Source organism: Hyposmocoma kahamanoa, unplaced genomic scaffold, assembly GCF_003589595.1.
Source record: "Hyposmocoma kahamanoa isolate Upper Pololo Valley unplaced genomic scaffold, ASM358959v1 160, whole genome shotgun sequence".
Lineage (NCBI taxonomy): Eukaryota > Metazoa > Arthropoda > Insecta > Lepidoptera > Cosmopterigidae > Hyposmocoma > Hyposmocoma kahamanoa.
This window is the reverse complement of record NW_020653575.1, coordinates 4,843,104-4,858,813: the sequence shown is the minus strand read 5'-3', so window position 1 is coordinate 4,858,813 and position 15,710 is coordinate 4,843,104. Positions and strand designations below refer to the sequence as shown.

Sequence of the window (15,710 nt, the reverse complement as noted above, 5' to 3'; positions counted from 1 at the left end):
CTGCCATGGGCTGTTTACGCTTTCGCTTGTTAAGCAACAAATGTTGCCAATGGTTGTTTAGCGATTAATTTAAGAGCCCTTAGCGAAATTGCTCTTCATTAGTTACTTAACGCTAGATGTGTATGTGGCTAGCACACTATTGGCAATTGGGTGGTTCTAAATTTAACACGTTCGACGTCTGTGCAGCCCATAACTCGCGGTGAGGAGCGTTTCGGGCCGCCGGTCCGATCGCACAGTCGGACCCGACTTCACAGCGACACAGCGCTACGGGACACTTACGATGTACTTATTTATATCTATTGTAATTTTTTTATGTTACGCTTCATTGTTTGGACAATTTTCGTCATGTGTGTTTATTGGTAGAAGGTTTATTTTGTCATTGTTTTTGTTTATAAACATCCATATAAACATAGCATCGCGGCTTGTATGTGTACGGACGCAAACACTCGCATAATCTAGCAAGGTAGACGCGCGCTATTCGTTAAAAAATACAGCAAATAGTAGACGTGTTTATTCTCTTGTATGTATATTGTATCTGACAAAGGTTATTTCAATATAACACGACTATACTGCAATGAATGCCTTTTTTTTCAAATTGATGGCGTAGTGTGTTATATTTATGGCGCAGTATAACCGTATAGGGAAATGTTGAGGGAAGCTCCCTCGTCACTAATTGTATCAGGAATTATTTGATGATTGAATTTATTCTTTGTTATCAATTTGTTAAGCCAGCGGTAAATAATAACTCCAAATTAGTTAAATTTAGAGCCTATGTGCTTGTAAGTGCAATTCACAATTGACGACTTGTCAAAAACTTTTTTCCGCCGAAAAACAGACACTTACGGTGTTAACCGCTCTAAATTAATAACTACTGTCTTTGATTTAGCGAATATGCTAAGTACTCGAACAATTTTTACAATCGGTAATCAACTAATAACACGCCGTTATATATTAATTTCAAGACTAAATAGTTGTATAAAAGAGATATAATTTAAGATATGCATAATTATTTCCATTGTAATTTTAGTAAGGCAACAACGATCGTTAATAATTGAATGAATGAAATGGGCCATCGATGCCATTCCAACTAGATTTTAATAGAATAGCAAATATTATCAGAATTGCAATGTAATCTCAATGGAATTACAATGACCTGTAGTTTAAAGCAAAATTAGCAGAATTGGGCCACAACTAAAATATTAATGTGACAAGTGACAACCCTACACTTAGAAGGTCGTGTAGGGATTAACGCGCCGGACAGGCGTGAGATGGACTACCTGCTGTTCTTATTACATTATGCCATTACGTTTTAGTTCTTTTGTTAGTTTTTTCTTAAGGATTCTAAGGACTTGTGAGTGATTTAGTTAAGTTTCGTTATCACCGTTTGATTTGTTCAACATGAATTTAGGTTCTGATTTATTTATTTCATTGACTGACTTCATAGTAGTGTTGTGTTGTTGCTCTTCAGTTGCGAAAACTTTTGACTAGTTTTTCTGTTTTGGTTCATGAATTCTTCATTTTATATCGACTAATGTGGCCGAAGTCGACGCCCTCATGTCGCTCATAGTACAGCTGTAAAGGTGTTAAAAGAGTTTTATTAGAAACAAAATACTGTAAATTCCTTGCACAAATGTTTTATTGACAGAAACGAAAGTTTATGAGTCTAGAGAGATTTTTAGTGGGAATTTAAATTATTTTCAAATTAATGGATTCATATTAGAAGTCACCTACAGGTGTTACAAAACAAAATGTCATTAAGAGTTTGGTTAACGTACTTTATCATCCCCTTTTAGCACGAATGGACGTAAGTTATAATTTAGAATAAAAATTAGTAAAATAAATTAATTAAATAATTCGGTTCAGCATTAAAGTTTCTGTTGTGAATGATTTCTTGGAAAATATTTTTTTTCGGATCTCAATTGTGTATATTTGTTTTTTCAAATAAACCGATATTTCGGAGTTTGGTTTGTTTGAAAAAAAAAAGTAAATATACGCGATTTAGATCCGAAAATTATAGTCTAATTTTCAATTATTTTCTTTTCATCAAAATTGTAACTTCGTCTATTGTATTGTAAGATATGATATTTCTACTCGTTACTCCACTTTCGGTGCTTAAAAAATCGACACCGCCCCACATATACGACTATGTGACAACATTCTGCATAACACAGCTACGGTACTGCTTATACAAATCAAGCTTGGCTTCATAAATAATCCATAAATCAATTAAAGGAAGAAAATCAAGGGAACAACGTGATAATCTTTTCATGATGTCTTGTAATGGTTTTAATTTGTAAATTTCCAGGTGGCGGAAGAACACGGTAAGCAAAAAGCGGCGTACTACGCGGGATGGGCTGCGGGCTTCCATCATAATCGAGGTAAGTCACAATTGTAAGGCTCAACTCACACTGGCGCAGAGTCGAAGCGTCGTGACGAGTCATGTTTTTCGCCTATAGCATATTCATCTATATTTTCCCATTATTAAGGTACAAATTTGTATTATGCAATTATGGAATCACGCGTTAAATTCGAGCGGTTTCGCGCGGCACCGCGCATCGCCGCGTGTCTTCATGCGTTCCTTGCGCGCAGTGAGGCGTCAGACACCGACCACACTCTGATCCGGGCGCACTAATGCGAGCGTCGTCGTGCCACGACACGCGTTGTAGTTGAAAAACAGGACGCGATGCGACGCTTCGACTCTGCGCCAGTGTGAGTTGAGCCTAATGAAATGCGAAGTAACATAATATTTTGAACGTTTGCTCTTTTAGTATTGATACTTTATTTATAGGAAATGAAACTACTCGCATTATTTCGTATCTAAAGCGTGACACGAGTGATACATCCGTGACTATAGGATCCAGTTCAAAAATAGTTCGTTATTGCAAAGTGCGTGTGTTATTGTACGTATTATTGTACGAGTCGGGCAATCCTCGTTTCCGCCGAGGTATATATAGTGCTTTTCTCAAACAATGCGAGTTAATATAAAAATAGAAATACAAAAAAGAACTTCAAAGTGCTATTGTTTATTTCACCGCCTTTTTGTAAATTATGTGGTGCAGGTATATTCGTGCACCACAATTAAACGTAAAATAGCTAATACCACCGAAATATATTTTTAATTCACACAATTACGAACACTGATGCTATATAGTGAGCAGTGGGCTGTATGACAGCTTTTTTTTAGTATTTTTGCTTTGTTGGTAGATATTTAAAATATATTATATTTAAAATTTTAGAGCAGTGGACAGACTTGTTCGTCCCGTCACTTGTTAACATAAAAAAAGAAAAAAAAAACATTTCCGAGTATGTTTGAGTAACACAAATGCACCTTACACGATTTAGATCCGAATAATTTCATTTCCAATGAACAGCAATCGCGAAAATATTTTTCTTTTAACAAGGTTAATTACGCAATATAATGCTTATGGAATAGTGAGTTTAATAATGAACCTTGTTTGTGAGAGACTGGTGTCTCAAATAGGCATAAATTGGCGTGCGTCTAGACAGTCCAGTTGTATTATAAATGTATAATATTGCTTAACGATATAAATTTATAGAAATTAGAAGATAGAAGACTCACTAACCAAAATGAAATACAATTTTGATTATTGCAATTCAAATTGTATCCTGTCTCAGTCGGCGGAAAGTCGGTGTTATGCGTCTAGTGTCACTTTTTAAATATTTTCAAAAATGAAAAAAAAAAAATTTTTTTTTGTGAAAACACTAATAAATGTCATGATTATGAATACAAAGATCGGTAACCTATCACAAATTCGAATTTTTTTCCGAAATAACGTTTGTTCGAATTTTCATTACACCGAAAACCGAATTATGCGTAGTAAATACCTACGACGACGGAGGACGAAACTTGTTTACAACGCTAGTTGTAAAAGTTGCATTAAACAATACAAACGTGTGATCGGCGATGTGCCGGTTGTCAAATAGCGTCCCCACCCCTCCCGTGCGTCAGTCCGCGCGTCTTTTGTCTAACCCAACTCGGAGCGAACGAGTTGTATAATTTTATTTATTATGTAATTACGTCACCACACTATAAACGCACACAGTAGGTATATTTATATATATATATATATATTTGCTATATTTAAGTACTTTTGCGATCTATAATATAACACACAGCATTAACACAACGTACAAAGAACACATACGCAATTATTTAAGTAGTTTATTTTATTTTGCGACACACACGTCCGTCACTCATCTCAGCTCAGGGCTCATTGAAAACCAGCTCCACAGTCAATTGCGGCTGTGGCATAAGCTGAATGAAGTCCTTTTGCATACGCCACAACCGCACACATGACAGTACAACATTTGTAGTTGTTATATTTAGTATTTTTTGTTTTGCTCTTTGTTTGTTATTGTCTTATTTCATTTTATTTTAATTTTGTTTATTACGTCTTTTTGTTTTGTTTTGCTTGTCTAAGTAGTATCAATATTTTTTTTTGTATCTATGTGTTGTGGCGTTGCAATAAATGTCTATTCTATTCTATTCTATTCTATTCTAATTATAACGAAACCGTTGTTCTTTCAGGATTTGTTGGATGTTTATCGCAAAGATACGATTAGGTTCGGTTAGATTAAGTTAAGTTAGGTTTAACGGAACGGTTTCAAAATTACTTTCGAGGTTATGAAAATTCGAGCAAACATTATTTCTGGAAAATGTCATTTCAGACTACTGATTGGTAACCACAAAGATCGAACACTCAGAAATATTTTGTCGACCCGGTGGGACTTGAACCCACGTCCATGCTGCACCGTAGCATTGACGTGGGTATTATTACGTGTATTTATATTTTATATGGACGACAACACACGACGCGCGAGCATGTGCGTCCGTCCCGACCCGGCACGCGCCCGACCCGTACCCGCTCGCCGTGTTTCACACTTTACTTGGAATCGTATCATGTTTTGTGTACCGATTCAAAAAGAAATTGGTAGCAGTACGGTATGCCGTCGACATCTTGTGAACACAATTTCAATTCACCTTATGCGATTTTTTAATGACTGTGATTCGTTGTTTGACTGAAATGACCTTTGAATTAATTTAATTGGAAAATTTTCAACATAAAAACAATCTTGCCTTTAGTTGTTTTTGGAAATTTAACACACTAAGGTATATTTAGTTTTAATAATGACTTTTTGAATTATCAAAAAAACATCTAAAATTTCAATGAATATTTTTGTGAAATAATAAATATTTTTATTTATGAATCATTAAATGAAATCTGTAAATTGTAATATTTTTAGTCTGTTATGCAAATACCAAACACCTCGTGACGTCATTATGTAGGTAAGCAAAGAAACGGCACCGTATTCACCGTTCGCGTATTGTCTTGTATTTCGAAACTGACATTGGCTTATGGTGGCCGCCATTAAGAAAAAATAATAATAATGAATGTCTCTGGTTTATTCTCCCGTCAGTCAGTTTTTGACTAAACATTGTGAAAGTATTGAATTGGGGACAGTAGTTAATAAGTATTTAAAATTCTCACAAGTGACAAGTGCACATTATCTAGTTTGTTTACCTACAAATAACATCACGCGTTTTGAGTTGACATGTAAGATCCGTTTGCGCGGCAATTAAACAAAAAAGGTTTTAGAGACTTGAAAAGCTTTATTAAGATAAAATAATATTATTACAACTTGTGTATTGCATTTGCCTCGTCAAAACTCCTATACAAAATGACTTTTGTGCACGCTGCCACGGATAGCAAGTACATCATCAATGCATCACCTTCCCCAACGCCACCACAGCCTTGACCAACTAGACATGCTACATCGAACGACGCCGGAATACACGACCAATTACGGAACGTACACCGGCCCCTTCTCACGTTTCCTACGCCGTGACTTTCACAACCAATCGTCTTATATGAGTCACCATCGCCCATTTTGAAAAGGACTTTACTGTAAAAAGTTTCGCCTAACAGATTCGAAAATATAGGCGGATGGACTTTTTATTTCGTAGTATTTAGTGATTAATTGATAAGGTTTTGGTGCGATGTGTCGTTGTGGAAAGTTCTATAAAGATGGAATTTACGAGCTTAATTGAATTCACATATTATGTAACGTCAAATAAATTTACTTATCGAGTACATAACCAGAGATAGAGACGAAATGTCATTTAATTTGTTTGAAAACTATTCTGCCAAAGCGGTGACAACTGCGCTGCGATTGGCCAGCACGAATTTGAAACAATTGACGGGTGTCGTCAATTGTTTCACTTCAAATCATAAGACCAGACCAGTTTAACTTGAGCTTTGCTATAATGGACGAAAATTGAAAAATTACATATTTAATTACCGATGAAATGTGATTCCTTTGTTTTGTCATTAAATGTTTTTCTATTTTTCCCACACCACCGAATTGAACAGCCTCCCATTGTTAGAGATATTATCTTTATAACAATAAATACAGAATATTTTTGGAATATACGAAGACGTACACACAGGTCAGTTGTTGGCGCTGTACCATTTCAGCTTTCTAATTTGTCTTCTATCTTTCTTATTTCGTCTCTATTTCTGGTATATAACGCGCTCGGTCTGTTTAGCGTCTTAAACTCAGATTTTATTAATCAAAATTATATTTAATATAAATATAATTACAATGTTTTTTTATAAAACACATTTCCTATGTTATGTAATTTCATTAGAAACAAGTGTTTCGAGACTTAGTTTGACTACTTGGTGTAAACTTGTCAAACCAGAAGGAACTTTCCAGAACAACAGTTAGCAACAATAAGGTATATAAATATTTTGCATCTAAATCCCTGTCCAGTGTTATTATCCTGAAGCTTCTTTATTAAAATAAGAATAGGAAAGACTTAGAAAGAATGCATTGTACATGAGGAAATTTTGTGGACATTTTTTGTTACGTCCTGAAAAAATAAATGCTTTAGTTTGACCGCATTTACTAGCTAGCTGCTTGCTTAAGGACCGACGATAACAAGAAGTAGTAATGTTTTTCGGTGTGGTAAACTTGTTTTTGATGTAAATTTTTGTCACTGACACGTTAGGTCGTTTATTACGAAACAAATTAATTGCCATCAAACTTGTTGTAATTTACTGTGCTGTTCAATCTCCGCCGTACATAATCATGTATTCTGTTGTATAATCGAGATGTTTACATCTGAACATTCTTAATTTGCTGTCTACTTTCAAATACTCTACCGTATCGAACCAACACTGCAAGTCCCAGTAAAGTGTTTTGTAATTTCCTTACAACAAGAACATGTCGGTTGCAATCAAATCAAGCAAAACAAATGTACTCGTTTTCAATAGAAATAGCTTTTTTGCAAAATACTTTTGCAGCAGTGGAGCTCCTTGTGAATTTCGTTCAGGAAAGTACTGCCACCTTGTTTATTTCTGCTGCCAAGCAGAAGGGAAACCCTTGAAGGGTTACCCTTGAAAACCGGAATACAGTAATTAAAATAAAAAAATAAATAATCTTTATTTCATAAGTAGTCATTATTACACTTGAAATCGTTACATTGGTTAAATTCTATCGGTCATTCGTAAGGCAGATTTCCCTGAGAAGAATGAGCAAGAAACTCTAGGGGTTGCTCTTTGTAAATAACATTTCCACACATTCAACATTTTTAATATATTTTTTTGTTTTCAAGCATCAGAGATCGAGACTACCTTCATGAGCTAGGAGGGTTACTACCACGTATTTTTGTCATCCAAGTACGCAGAAGTAGTATAATAGCCTTTGGTATAATTTTTGTTTCACTATAGTTTTAAACCTCGTGAATGGCAAATTTTCTATAACATTGCCCCTTAAATGAGTTTGTGACTTTGTGAAGGCAACTATCTTGAACAGCCAGTTTATTTTTATTCCTCGTATTTATTTTAATGCTCTAATTACTGCTTGGCGGCAGAAATAGTGGCAGTACATCCGTGGACGAACTCATTCACAAGTCGCTCTACTGCTTCAAAAATCCTTGTTGCGGTCTTTTCTTAAATTGCTGTATTTCATATTACAGTGTGTTGGTTTGACATGGTAGTACAGACCCCTAAATAAACATTGTTTAGATGACGATCAATCAATGTGTTGTAAAACTTTAGATGTATATTTCTTTATTCAATTGCAAATTAAATGGGCGAGTGAGAGAGTGGAACGCGCGGTATACATGGTAATACCTTTTAGAGAACACAAGTAGCTTTTAAGTAGCTCATTATTAAATGTTGCTCATTGAATAATGCCTATTGTAAGTTTAAACCTAAATGCCATCTACGCTGAGTGCATATGGTTTACATTTATTTGGATAGCAAAGCTAAACTGGCGTCCGAAAAGCTCGGAGTGCTCAATAGACCGAATCAATGTTTCTCACCGGATCATCGACTTCTTTGCATAAACCACAAGTACGACCCCATATGGAATGTTGTTCGCATTTCTGAGCAGCAGCTCCCAAATATCAGCTAGATCTACTTGACTTCATGATACCAAACTCGCAGACGGTTCGGACTCGCTTAGTCTACGGAGCGACGTTGACTCTCTGTCTCAAACCTAATATCATTCGGTGAAACTGCGACAGAAAGGTAGTAAAACTAAAATAGTAAAATGCAATCTTACAAAAACAGTTGATAGTTATCAAAATAATATCATAGATAATTATATTATCGTGTCAAAGTTTAAGTCCTGCTTAAAGAAGAAAGCCGGTAAAAATAGAAATTCTTGACACATTTGCTCCACGTAGATTTTACAAATTTACTATGAGTTATGAACAAAAATTGTTCACAAAATCTGTAAGTTTTAACTGATGATACTGAATGTTATAAATTTTAACATAAAATGGAATATGACATTTTTAATATGATAAAAAGTTGATTATTATTATTTCTTGCTGGGCTAATATTTCAAGACTATATCTGAAGAACTAAAGATTTATCAATAGTTAGGACGAAGTGACCCTTTCTCGCATTAAACTATTTTCAACTCACTAATTTTGACCAACGAATAAGTAGTATAGTTTACTAAAGAAATACAGGATAATACATATATAACAAAAAGGTGAGATCGTATTTTTTTCAATTTAATAATAATAATAATAATTAACGAACATTACTTATTTGAAACAATAATTTATTTAGAATTTCACTCACTTTTTTTCGAATTAAAATTGATTTTCTTCGAGTTACAATGTATTTCCTCGATTTAATTCTTTCTCGTATTTAAAATATTTTTTCTCGAATTAAAATGATTTTCTCACAAAATGACATATATTTATGCTGCCAATTTTATTCTTGTAACTGTGTAGTTAATTGGTATTTCTTTAGCCCAGCATGAAACTATGAATCTGAAGTTTTAACTACAACTAAGGGACCCTGTCTCAGCACAAACCCACTGTTAATGAAATCTAGTATTCTCTAGATTCTTAGGATTCTAGTTATTTGTGCACTATAGACAAAAAATTCAGACATTATTGTCATCTCTTCGTTCAAACCGTAGCGTGTTTTGTATGTGATCAGTAAATATAAATATAGAGGAAAATAATATCAAAAATAGATAAAAAAAATATCAATAACGAAGCTGTAGCAAAAAAATATTAAAAAAAGTGTTTTACTATAACATAAGTTGTGCTGTTGTCAATTTATTAATTTTATGTATATCGCAGTAATATTGGTTGTATAATAAAAGGCAAATGTTAAATAATAGATATTTGTTTGCAAATAATTAATCTCACCTTATCGGAATTAAAAATAAGAAATAGAACAACGGTATTACAAAAAGTGTACTCGCTCATTTATCGGAATTAAAAAACTCGAAAACTGATGACCGAAACTGACCGACTGATGATGAAAACTTCTAATAAACTTTATGTTCCTAAGAAAAACGACTACTGTATATCAACTGTAAAATGTTACATATGTAGTTATTAAAAGTGTTAACAATTTTAAGACCTATTACGAGGTATAATGTGGCTAATCCCCTTTGCTTTTTATTATATACCCAATATTATTTGTACATAATGTATATCGGCTTATGAATCACATGATGTGCTCAATAGTATAATGAAATCTGTTAATCTTCGTAGCTAATGTCGCTTTACGGTTTGTTGTCATATTTATATGATGTTAAAGTTCGTCATTACTCAGCGAGATTTACTAATGACTTTTGAAATAGTTATACAAATTAAGGTACTACTATAATAAGTAGAACCATTTTGACTAATGAATTTGTTTATTCAATTAATTGGATTCTTTTCAATTGATTAACTGGTTTATTTCTATTCAAATAATGAGATTCTTCTATTCAATTAATTGGATTCTTCTTTTAAATTAATACGATTGTTCAAGAAAATTAATTTAATCTATCTTATCAATTAACTGGATTCTTGTACTCAATTAATTGAATTCTTCCATTCAATTAATTGGTTTTTTCTAGTGTATTTCTTGTATTATTGCATTAAATTGCTGGCATTTGTTTTCGATGAATTTGAATTATTTAATAAATTTGTTGGTTTTTGATGTTACCCAACTGACCAATTCATAAGACTATTAAATGATTTGAAACTTTTAATCATCGCCAGTATTATTATTGTTATTACGTCGTTTTGAATTTCGCTGAATACGACATAGTTCAGTTAGTGATTAAGCTTTCCAATATCAAGTACAAGTAAATTTCTTTGATGTAACATATTAGATATCGCGAAATCAGATTTACTTTACAATTTGAAATAGATTTAAAAATCCCAATTGAATCAATGTTGTGTTGTGTATTAATATTTAACAATTTGCTTAACATATGCCCGTGTACTCGTATACGTTACAGATGTAATATGTGTGTTTGTAAATTCAATGTATCGGTGTTAGTTCGGTAAATTTTGAAGATTTGGTCCCATTAAATGCGTGTGATTATTAAAAAAAGGTCAATACAGTCACTACCCGTAAGTCAACAACTCGTAGGTCTGTAGGTCTACCAAGAAATACGAAATACGAAGCGACGATCAACGTTTTAGCTTCGTATCGGACCGAAGGCTACCACGAAACGCGTACGAAGATCGTTATTTGACACAAGTCTTTACTCGGAAACGCCAAATGATAGCTTTCGTATCGAATTTTGGCATTACTTTCATCGTAAAAGCGACATATCGATGCCTTACTTTCTCAAACTCGTATTATAAAGTGATTATTCACCATCTCCTGTTTTAAATTTCTTATCAAGGGTGTTAATTTGGAAGCTAGTGTGTGAATATGAAGGAAATTTGATGTGAAATCAGCCTGCAAAATTTGTGGTTTAATATGAGTTTAAGAAAGTAAGGCAACGGTATTTTTTTTTTCATTTATTTTCCAAAACAAAATAATTTACATTGATTCTTAAATCAAACCTACCTACTGCAATCTCTTTAACGGGTTTATACTTAGGTGGCTACAGTCATCGCACAGCTTAATGCGCTTTCTTTTAGAAAAACAAAAATAAAAATATACTAAATGAAAAATAATATTAAACAAAACAAATTGTAATAACTATTACTACCAATAATAGTTTTATTTTTTTTGTTATATTAACTGATATTACTACGAACAACAATAACCAACAATATCACTTGATCACATTTTTCATCAAACACTACTAGAGTATTGTTTAATGAAAAACATATTAAGTAATAGTTTCTCTATATATGGTCTTTTAGTTAATGTGTTTAGCGTATCAGGAAGCATGTAATCCCTTATATGTAGTACGTACGAGCTTCGTTGCGGACGCAGTCACGTAATATAATATTTCGTGGTAGACTTCCTGATGTAAGTTGTGGAGTTAGTTAATTTGTCCCATATACGGGATTTCAAGTTGATCGAACAGGTCCCCTTTTTTTTACGCCGAGGGTTCAAAAGACAAACCAACCACGGTTTGATGCTTATTTTTAGTAGCTGATGTCGTTTATGTCACCGGTTTGTTGGGGGGTTCAGGGCCCGATGTGACTGCGGTGCCCCAACACAGTCCAGTTTTGCCCCTGGTACCTGTACGAGAGAAGATCTCTTCGCGGCCATGTATAACGCAGTCAAAGTGAAAAATTCTATTCAAAGTCAATATTATCGTAAAATAGAAGGCTCGACACGATAAAAACAAGACGGACCTGTTTGTTTATTATTCCCAACCAGGCGCATCGTGAGTGATGCGACCGTCTATGACAATTTTTATCGTGAGTCTCATTAAGTTTTTGCTCTTTATATCTGCACCCTGTGTGAGATACAGCCTGCATTTACGCTCTATCATGCGTGATACAGCTATCGTGCGCGATTGACCGTGCTTGTAAAAACGGTAAAAGGAAAAGTCAAAGACCGCGCGATAGCATTCATCAGTCGCGCGTGCAACCGTGCACTCCAACACGCGTCTTCGATATATCCTGCGCTATTAGCCTTTACACGTTCGCAATCCTGTACGCTCCTGATCACGCGCGATAGAGTGGCTGTGTAAAGGGGGCTGTTATTTGGCTATCGTAAACTGGAAAGGACTGAGGACTGAGGAGAAAACCCAATCAGGCTTTTGCGACGAAAGATGGTGGTGGCTTTTTTTTATAATATTAAGTGACGGGACGACCTAGTTGTGTGTGATAAGCAATGATATAGCATTTTGCATTGCCACTCAGAGCTTTCAATTGCAAAGGTCTGAGGGGAGCTGTCACTGCGCTTGTCTCCCTGAGACATGAACTTGACAACTCCCATGTGCCTGTAATTTCACCAGCACCCTTACAATTCTAAGCCTGAACGCGGTCATCCTCATGCAACACTTTCATGGACGAACTCTGTCACAAGGCATCTATGATAAAGAAAGAGTTCGTCCTGGTTCGTCCTTGTGAATGAGTTCGTCCAGGGAAATTCTGCCATCTTACCTATTTTTGCCGTCAAGCGGTAATGTGAGCATTACTGCGTTCCCGGTTATGAAGGGTAAAGGTGCTGGTGACATTACACGCACGTGGGACTTGTCAACTTATGTCTCAGGGCGACGGGCGCATTGGCAGTGCGCCTCAGATCTTTACGATTTAAAGTTCTGAGTGGCTCTGTTATCTTCTAGATAAACCATTCTCATTTAATACACCAAGAGAATGTGGTTCTGCCAAATATTGGGACTCTTTTGGTCAATGACTGACATGGTGGTACTTAAGGAGAGAACGCTCGCTTCTCAATTAACAAGTTGAAGGTTCGTTAAGTTAAATACACCTGTCGATGTTTAGTAGCAACACTTGCATGTCGAAGAAGGTTCGCAACCCCTGGAAAACGTATCGAGTCCTCAGTCCTCCAGCAGTAGGACGTACAATGAATTGAATGATGATGACAACCAGTATTTGTAAATCAACGCATTTAATGTGGCCGGATTAGTTATTGACAATATACAGCCGTGATTCGAATGTTCAGTAGATCTTTGGAGTCTATGAGCGTTGTCCTTATTCCAATGTCCGTTCCTATAAATATTTGTGATGGGTATCGAAACTCGGTTTTCAGTATCACTGTTAGTATTATATAGTATTAAAGATTATTTTTTTTAAGATGCTTATTGGCGGGACGAACCAGTCGTGTTCTTGGTGTTTAGCGACACGCCTGTCCATAGCAGTTGCTGCGCGTCAGAGCTTTAATGCTCTGGCCACACAGAGGTGTGCGTTTATACAATCTCGTACATTACAAAAATTCCCGCGCCCGAAACGCTTCGGCGGCCGCCACTATGTGGCCAAAGCATAAATCGCAAAGATCTGAAGGACGCTGGCACTGCCTATCACCCCGAGACATAAGTTGACAAGACTCATGTGCCTGTAAATTCACCAGCACCTTTACTTTTCAAAACCAGAGTGCAGTAATGTTCACATTACTGCATAGTGGCAGAAAATGGCAAGGTGGCAAGTATTTCCCCGGACGATCTCATTCACAAGGAGTAGGTGAATCTAAAACGCAAACAAAAGAAATTACACATATAAAGAACACGATTGTCTTGGACTTATTAAAATTTACAAGTAGGCGAAATGGCATGACGTTATTAGTTACATAGGGTGCATAAGCACCTAACTCATTCATTAATGGAGTTACACTTATCAAGTTAGAGAGCAGGTTAGATACGGGCAGCCCCTTGCGTCCCGCAATCCGCGCGTTTAAAATTGATATGAATAAAATAAGAACAGGCGGAGAAAATTTGGCGCAAAGCCGACGTTGACAAGCGCCCGATGGCGACTGACGGGGCAGCGGACGTCGCGGCGTGTCGTTAAACCACTGGCCAATTTTCAAGTTGTGGTATAAATATGAATTTAATAACCATAGGACTTCAGTTGAAAACGAATATTTACGAGCTCGTAGCAAGTTCTCTGTAGTACTTAAAGAGAAATATCTCCATATAAAAATTATGTATTTCAGACTTTTATTTTCGCCTGTTTTCGGGATTTTATGTGATCGGATAAAGTACATCCCATCGTGTAACGAATTAGCACATTCGTTAGACAATATCCTTAGGTGTATCGTACATTTTTTCTAAGACCATTATTTAGCCACGAAGAGACAACAGACGCTGGTTCGTGTATATAATAATATACGGATGTCATGGTAGTAAAAACATCACGATATTCAATACATCAAATAGTTTTTTTTTTAATTATATTCAACGTAGTTTTGATGCCTATCACAAATCCTTTCGTCCCTTGTTAGGTTAGTGTCTAATATACTGTATCTTACGAGAATCTAGCATTTTATTAAGCGTTAGTTCAGTGAGGAATTTCATTCATGAAAAACGAACAGGAAGCTGGTTATCTTGTTTTACGTGTTCTTTTCCAATAATCCATTGGATAATATGTTTTTCTTTTCCTCTAGTTTTCTATGTGTGGGTGACATGACAATTTATAAACATACAAGTGAAATTGATTTGATAATTACTAGATTTAACGCGTCCTGTTAGAAAGATGACATTAATTCTATGTTCTTGATATTTTCATGTTGAAAAGGTGGCACCATTTCTAAGTTCCTGATATTTACGTGGTTTTATAGGTGGCGCCATTTCCAAGTTCTTGATATTTACATGTTGAAATGGTGGCACCATTCCTAAGTTCTCGATATTTACATTTTGAAAAGGTAGCGCCTTCTCTACGTTCTTGATATTTACATATCGACTTTAGATGATTTGTTTCAAGTAAGTAAATCTAATGAATTTCCTTACTGAACAAGGATAGTTTAGAAAGCTAGAACTAGTCTCCAAAAATATGGATCGTGCCTAAAACGTATTTCGTAAGTAACTATCGAGGTTCAACGTACTAATGTTTGGAGTTAACTTGTTAAAATTATGATAAGTGCATGATATTAATATAATAATGGTTAAAAAAATGTTGTTGAGGTTGGTGTAAGTGACAAGTTCACAGGGAACATGGCATGGAAATTAGATCCATTGTTTTAGTTTGATATTATTAATGGTTTAGTTTTTAAGAGCTTAGGGTTTAATTCCGTTCCGATTTAAGTTTTAATCCCGGTTGTGCACCGTATTTGACTCAAAAATATTTAAGTGTTCGCTTTCCATGAACATGTTGATAGTGAGTAGAAAAATTCGATATCTCAATTAACACCAGAAATATTATTGATTTGCCTAGTTCTAGTAAAATGCTCATTAGTATGGAGCTTGTATGGCGCCATTACACTTATGACGTAACAAACAAGTACTGCTGTTTCTATTCGCCTCCTGATTTCTCAATGCCTGTGAGTACTTTACTTTTCAATTTCAATTAT

At 35.1% G+C, this 15,710-nt stretch overlaps 1 protein-coding gene across 2 annotated transcripts in view; it reads left to right on the top strand.

Annotated features, from left to right (window-relative positions):
• The window catches only part of LOC113240626 (sex-lethal homolog), a 64,480-nt gene that overhangs the window by 42,960 nt on the left and 5,810 nt on the right, over nt 1–15,710 (top strand). For both annotated transcript variants that reach the window (XM_026477963.1, XM_026477964.1), the window contains exon 6: nt 2,306–2,378. In XM_026477963.1, coding sequence (XP_026333748.1) covers nt 2,306–2,378 — 73 coding nt within the window. The remainder of the gene's footprint in view (nt 1–2,305; nt 2,379–15,710) is intronic.